The 7,979-nt window shown below is 38.3% G+C and overlaps 1 protein-coding gene across 1 annotated transcript; it reads right to left on the bottom strand.

The window, feature by feature from the left end:
• Positions 1-2,604: 2,604 nt before the first annotated feature.
• Positions 2,605-6,709, bottom strand: LOC137809140 (uncharacterized). The gene is made up of 5 exons (XM_068610278.1): positions 6,229-6,709; positions 3,462-5,901; positions 3,105-3,204; positions 2,813-3,019; positions 2,605-2,661 (listed from the first exon to the last, which is right to left on the bottom strand). The coding sequence occupies exons 1-5, from the start codon at positions 6,629-6,631 to the stop codon at positions 2,605-2,607; spliced, it is 3,207 nt and encodes a 1,068-aa protein (XP_068466379.1). The 5' UTR covers positions 6,632-6,709.
• Positions 6,710-7,979: the final 1,270 nt, after the last annotated feature.

Below are 7,979 nucleotides of genomic sequence, written 5' to 3'. Positions count from 1 at the left end.
AAAATCGACATTTAAAGACGGTTCCAGAACTGTCGTTATTACAGGCGTCGTTAAAAGGTATGAATTTTTAACGACGGTTCTGGGAACCGTCGTTAAAAGGTATTAACTTTTAACGACGGTTGGTAAAACCGTCGTTAAAAGTGGCTTCTATTCCCCAAAAAAAAATTTAATGTGACTTTCAACGACGGTTCCTCTAGGAACCGTCGTTATATGTGTGCATTTTTAAAGACGGTTCCAAGTGGAACCGTCGTTATATGTATTCATTAAAAAAAATAAAAAATTTTATTTTTTAAAAAATCTCAAATAACCTGCATAAAGTTTTCAATTCCAGAAAATAAAAACATTTCAAATCATAATTTAAATATAAAAATTACATACAACAAATTATAACATAAATACAAAAAAGTTTGGTAATATATGAAAAAATTTGTCATTGTAATGATTTATCTATACTAGAGTGTTATACATGGTTACAAAATACTTTGACCATGTTGTTCTCACATACTCCAATGCTTCTAAATCTAGCCGGTGTTGGTCGTTGAACAACTGTGACATTTGAAATATTTTGAATTAGTGCATGATTAATAAATCTCAAATTTTAAAGTGTTTATTGTATTGAGGTATTACCTTATCCCAACCTTTCTTAATTTCAGCTTGCAAAATAGTCAACATCCACTGCATAACATAATAACCGCACTCATAATTTTTAGGTTGCCTGTTGGACTGCATGTGAAAATAAATGTATTAAATGAATGAGTGAAACACATTAAATTAAGTGAACAAATATACTTTAAATACCTTAAGGTACATCCAAGTGAGTTTTTGTGCGTTTGAAGTTCTCCTCCCAGACAACATATTATATCCAGAGTAAGCACTAAAATAATAAGATTTCATGTTAGAATACATAACATTATATAATATATAAGTAATAATAAATGTTAAATGAAACTGCCGTACCTATCTATAATGTTTTTAAAATAGGCAGGAGGTTTTTTATGCAAGGAGCAAAACCATGCAGCGGTATGATCTTGAACAGATATGATCAATAGTTGCCAATGACGCCTGTATAACAAATCAGTTAATTAGTTTCTCTTATTTCAATAATTTATTAAAACTTATTTAATAAATAAGAACTTACTCATGGATGTACGGAGCAAAATAAATGTGTTTTCCACCATTCTTTAAGGCAGTGGTGATGTATGTTTGTGTTTCCGACTTCTTGTTTCCAATTGATTGAGTGATTTGAGGGTCTAAAAACCCATATATATTATGTTTCCCCTCATCAAAGCATAATCCAGAAAGATACCTAAATTTCAATAAGTTAGTACTAATATATTTAATAAATCAAAAGTATAAAGAATTTAAAATTTGAACTTACATCATCCATAATTGCAGAACTGTTATGTTAATCTCTTGATCTCCGGATGCAAGGTCCAACAAATCAGACATGTGAACGTACAACGGTAGATTACTATGCCTTCCAAAAACATTAGCATCCCATGGAACCTCTAAGACGGTTGTATCTAAAGCTGTAGCAACTTCCACCAATGCCGCCAGAGGATCATCAATGGAGACTATTTTCTTCTTTCCCAGAGGCAAATTTGTCTTAGGTTCCTGCTACTCATCAAAACAAAAAATACTTAAATTAGTTAGAATGTAATATATCATAATTGTATTAGTATTAGTGCAAATATATACCATAGAGTCTATAGGTCTGACGAGATGTCTAGGCCAGGCAACGAAAGTATGTAATGCCTCTGCCACAATTGTCACCTCTGATGTCGGCACAGGAACTGTAAGATCACCATAAAGGACCTTCTCCACCGTGACCTTCATCAAATTAGAAGGAAGAGGCACATTGTGTAACATTGTGACCCCTTCATAACACTTACCCAAGGCAACGAATCGGGTCAAAGAATTACACTCAACATATAATTCGCATTGGCTAGTTGAGCCAAAGTCATCCCCTGATAGATCAACTGCCGAACAACTCCCTTTAGTGCTGACTTTCTTAATAGAAGGCGGAGGTGGTTCATCTTCTACCATAGTAGGTGGTTGCTGTGAGTGTCCTAAACCCTCCAACCGCTTTTTGAACTCCATTTCCATTCGCGCACTAAACTCCTCCATGAAGCTTTCTTTAAGCTCTTGAGTTACCTCAGCCTTTAACTGCTCACGTAGTTGTAGTAAATACTCTTGGCTAGGTTCATTGGACAATTGTTCCTTGCTGTGTGATGGAGGTCCAAAGTATGACCGAATCCCAACCCCATATCCAGCTACACGAACACGTCCAGGGTGTTCAGGTCGTCCGAGAGCAACATTAAGAATATCATTGCGACCACATGGTTTAAAAGTCCCCTGTGTTGATTGCTCATTAAGAGAATCCTAAAACAAATGAAAAGAAATTGACAAACTTCAACACATTGAATTTAAAATAACACATAGAATTTAAAATAACACATTGAAAAGAAATTGTCAAACTTACAATGCGTTCAACTGTTTGTTCTGTAGACTTAGAACTCCATGTCCCTAATGTGTTTATACGGGCACCCTTCCACATCTCATGTCGGAGTGGTGGGGATAGAGGTCTTAAAGAATCTACACTATTCATTTCCTCAATGGAAGTAGAACGTGCTTGAATCTTTTCTTCAAGCATCCTCTGCTCTAGCAACTTATAACCACCACGAGACAATAAGTGTGGGGTATCATTATGTGCCTGATTGGCTTTTGCTTTGTTTCGAACCTCCTATCATAACACTCAAAATTTAGTAATACGTTAATATAAACTATATTCAAATATAAAAGTGATACTAACCTGCCATTTTTCAGTTTGTCGAATATTGACAAACTGCTGCCAAGTTTCTTCATCAATGGATGCATATTTTGCACAAGGATTTTCTTCTTTCCTTTTCCCATATATATAATCTGTTGTCAATTTTGATTTAAACTGACGAAACTTGACACCCACATCTGAAAGAACCTTCGCTTTCAAGATTTCCACATTCGGGATGTTGTAATGTGTCTACGTTGTTTGAAAGAATTAGTTCATAAACAAAAACAAAGTATAAAAGAACTTTAGATTTAGCAAAGTAAAAACAGTTACATACCAGAATATCTTGCCAAATCATGTTTTTCTCGTGGTCAGTCACGTGATCCCAGGACTGAGTTAAGATAGAGATCCTTTCACGAGAAAGTACTCCGAGATAACTCCTATATTTCTTTGCATGTTGCCCAGTGGGCACACCAGTGTGGATATCAATAGACAAAGGTATTTTGTCATCTTTAGTTATCTTCTTAAACATATTCTTCAATCTTGTAGGTCCTCTACCAGTTTTTGAATGGGAAACTTTATCATCTGCCATGTTCCTGTTATCAAAAAAATATAATAAGCATCAAAAATATGAAATATAATGAAAATGAAATATATTGTAAAACTAAACATGAATCACATGTACATACAAATATATATTCCTTCATCATGATCATTTCGAGTTGCATGTACAACATCAGCAACATCCTCGTACTCTTTATTGATGGTCGTTCTTGTAAGTGATTCAATCTCACAAATGTCATTGTTTGTATCTTCTGGGTCATTATGTTGTTTTTTTCCATGTAGCACAACAGACCAGTGGTCAGACGTAGGATCTTGGATATAGAAAACTTGGGAAGCTTGATGTGCCATTATAAATGGTTCGTCATGATAACCTATCTTTCGAAAGTCAACCAAAGTCATTCCTGATTCATCAACTTTGACACCAGTCTTATTGTCAACCCACTTGCATTTGAAAACAGGTACAGTAAACTTGGTATAATTAACTTCCCAAATCTCTACTATGACACCATAATAAGGCATTGATCCCACAACAGGATTTTGATCCTTTGCAGTTGAAAACTGCATAGACTCTGCCTCCAAGGTGACTCCGCTATTTTGCACTGTACTCCTATCATCTCGAGACTTTGTGTAAAACAAACAACCATTTACTTCATAGCCAGAACAACATAAAACATCAAATTTGAGACCGTTTGCAAGCCATGTTAATGTTTCAGATGCTGATGGATCATTCATTATTTGTTGCTTAAACCATGACATGAAAGTTTTGTTATGCTCAATTAACACCCATTTTTCTGATTGTCTTGGATTTTTATATTTGACAATGTCTTTGTGTGTATCTAAGTATGGTAACACCTCATCAGTGTTATTCAAGATATACAAGTGTGCTTGCAGAACCTCTTCTCTAGATTTGCTTATGACATGTACACCTCTTGAAGATTTACTTATGAATCTACGAGAGTGCCAACCTTTTTCAGGAACTCCTATACATTTGGCTTTTGACATGTACTCGGAACAAAACTCAATAGATTCTTCTGAAATGTATCTTTCAATAATGGAAGCTTCTGGACGACATTGATTCTTCACATATCCCTTCAAAATCTTCATGTATCGTTCAACTGGATACATCCATCGCATATAAACTGGCCCACACAATCTGATTTCTCTTACAAGATGAACAACCAAGTGTACCATAATATCAAAAAAAGATGGAGGAAAAAACATCTCGAGTTGACACAAGATAACAATTATTTCTTCTTCAAGTTCATCCAACTTCTGAGAGTCAATCTCTTTACTACATATGGAATTGAAAAATGAACATAGTCGAGTGATTGTATGCCTAACATTTTTGGGCAAGATTCCACGAATAGCCACTGGTAATAATTGTTGCATTAGAACGTGACAATCATGTGACTTTAAGCCAATTAGTTTCAAATCATTCATAGATACAAGACTCTTCACATTTGAAGAGTAGCCTTGTGGTACCTTAACACCTTTAAGACATTCATAAAAACTTGTTTTCTCTTTCTTTGACAAAGTGTAACACGCTGCAGGCAAGTATGTACGTTTACCAACTTCTCTCGGTGCCAATTCCTCTCGTATATTCATTTCAATCAAATCCAGACGTGCATTCACACCATCCTTTGTTTTGCCTTTAATGTTCAGAAGTGTTCCTATTAGACTGTCACACACATTCTTCTCTACGTGCATTACATCTAGACAGTGTCTAACATCCAACTTACACCAATACGGAAGATCAAAAAAGATTGATCTCTTTTTCCATATTTCACTCACCGTTTGCTTCTTTTTCATTTTTCCAAAAGTCACATTAACATTTTTGATCTTTTCATAAATTTCAACACCACTTAATGGAGTGGGACAAATGTCATGTTCTTGGTATCCGTTAAAAGCTTTTTTCAATCGACGATACGGATGATATTTCTTTAGAAATCTACGATGACCAAGATACACGGTTTTTCTTCCATGTTTCAACTGCTCATAAGATGTCTTGTCTTGACATATTGGACATGCTCTATGGCCTTTCACACTATAACCTGACAAGTTCCCATATGCAGGGAAGTCATTGATAGTACAAAACAACATCGCATGCGATCGGAAAGATTCATTTTTAAACGCGTCAAACACATCAACCCCTTCATTCCACAATAATTTCAAATCTTCAATCAATGGATTAAGATAAACATCTATGTCATTTCCAGGTTGTTTTGGACCAGAGATCATCATAGATAACATCATGTATTTGCGCTTCATACACAACGCAGGAGGTAAGTTGTAAATCACTAACAAAACGGGCCATGAACTATGATTACTACTTAAATTTCCAAAGGGATTCATTCCATCAGTTGCCAATCCAAGTCTTAAGTTTCTTGATTCTTTTCCAAATTCAGGAAATTCTTTATCAATATTCTTCCACTGCAAAGAATCAGCAGGATGACGAAGTAATCCATCACATTTTCTATTATCTGCATGCCACCTAAGGTTTTTAGCGTCATCTGCATTTGCAAACAAACGCTTAAGCCTTGGAATTATCGGAAGATACCAAACAACCTTAGCAGGAGGACCTTCCTTTGTCAATTCATCAATTTCATCATTCTGACCAACCTTAACCTTATAGCGTGACAAACCACACCTGGGACATCTTCTTAAATCTTCATACTCATTTCTGTATAAAATACAATCGTTAGGACATGAATGTATTTTTCTATACTCCATACCCATTGGACAGAGTATTTTTTTCGCCTCATAATTTCGATTGGGCAAGGTATTTCCTTCTGGAAGCATGTCCTTAAGCAATTGAAGCAATTCTGTAAAACTTTTGTCGGTCCATCCATTCATTGCCTTCAAATTCATCAACCTTAACACTGCTGATAATCGTGTGAAGTTAGTTGAACCAGGATACAAAGGAGTCTCTGCATCATTAGACATATTTTCAAAAACTACATTAGCAAATGATTCTGCTCCCACGTCACGAATCATGTCTTCTAATCTATCATCCATTGAGAAATGCACTTCGTCCGAACCTCCGTGCACACTTGGCAAGTCTAACAATTCACCATGCCACGTCCATGTTGTATAACTTTTCAAAAATCCATCACACAAAAGATGTTCTCTAATTTCAGAAACACTCAATATCCTTCCATTTAAACAATTGATACAAGGACACCTTATCCTTACTCCATTCTTATAACTAACGGCATTATGTTCTGCGAATTGTATGAACTCTTCCACCCCTTTTTCGTAAGTATCACTTATTCGTGATGTATTAATCCAACTCCGATCCATAGAACTGCTAAACTAAGAACCAATACTTTCAATATGTAATCATGAAAAAATAAAACAAAAGTGCCGAAGGTCGGACACCTCCGGACTCAGAACCAGTGCGTTCAATATGTCAAAACAATATATAATTACTGAAAATTGCCGAAGGTCGGACACCTCCGGACTCAGAACCAGTGCGTTCAATATGTCAAAACAATATATAATTACTGAAAATTGCCGAAGGTCGGACACCTCCGGACTCAGAACCAGTGCGTTCAATATGTCAGAACAGTATATAATGACTCAAAACGAATACTTTCAAAATATAGGTGATAATAAATAAGAATACACTAACCTCAAATGGATGGACGGTCACGTAGGCGTGAATGGCGGTCGCAGGTGCAACGGCAGGGGCGCGGGTACGCGGAAGTAGAGCCGCGGTCGCTGTGGCAGAGGCGCGGTCGCGGGTTCGCGGTCGGGGTTCGCGGGTCACGGCGCGTTGGGGGCGCGGTCACGGCGCGGTCGCGGAGCGGTCGGGGTTCGCAGGCGCGGTCGTGTTCGCGGGTTGCGGCGCGGTGGGCAGAGGCGCGGTCGGCGCGGTCGCGGGATCGCGGTCGGGGTTCGCGGGTCACGGCGCGGTGGGGGCGCGGTCACGGCGCGGTCGCGGAGCGGTGGGGTTCGCAGCGCAGTCGGCGTTCGTGGCGCAGTCACGGCGCGGTGGGGGGCGATGCAGTCGGCGTTCGCGGCGCAGTCACGGCGGTGGGGGCGCGGTCGTGGTTGGGTCGCAGTCACGGCGCGGTGGGGTTCGCGGCGCGGTCGGGGTTCGCGGTTGTGGTTGGGTCGCAGTTGGCGCGGGAATAGAGCTCGTTGAAAGGAAGTGAGAAAGAAGGAAGTAAGTTTCTGAGAGTGGGAGCGTGCAGTTTTAATTTTTAAAAAAGACTTTTAACGACGGTTCTGTGAACCGTCGTTAAATCCCATGGGCGCCACTTTTAACGACGGTTCTGGGGGGAACCGTCGTTAATTCTCACCCCGTGACTTTTAACGACGGTTCTGGGGTGAACCGTCGTTAAAAGTCCAAAAAATTTTCGAAAAAATTACAGCAGTGCCACCGCCTAGTTTTTAACGATGGTTGTCTCTAAACCGTCTTTGAAAGGTGTCGTTATTGAAGAATTTTGTACTAGTGAAGACACTCTTGATAGAGGAGAGAAAAATCAAGGTCATCATGATAAAGTTCCTTAATGTGATCAAAACCAAGATATTGAGATGTTAAAAGATTTAGCAAGGCGTATCTTCTAGAAAGATCATCCGCCCAAGTCAAATTTCCACTCAATCAAGCACCAAAAGAGAATTAATTCCAACACCAAATTTAGAG

The sequence above is a fragment of the Phaseolus vulgaris genome, chromosome 2 (genome assembly GCF_000499845.2).
Source record: "Phaseolus vulgaris cultivar G19833 chromosome 2, P. vulgaris v2.0, whole genome shotgun sequence".
Classification (NCBI taxonomy): domain Eukaryota; kingdom Viridiplantae; phylum Streptophyta; class Magnoliopsida; order Fabales; family Fabaceae; genus Phaseolus; species Phaseolus vulgaris.
Note: the sequence above shows the minus strand (reverse complement) of the source record. Positions and strands in the feature narration are given on the sequence as shown.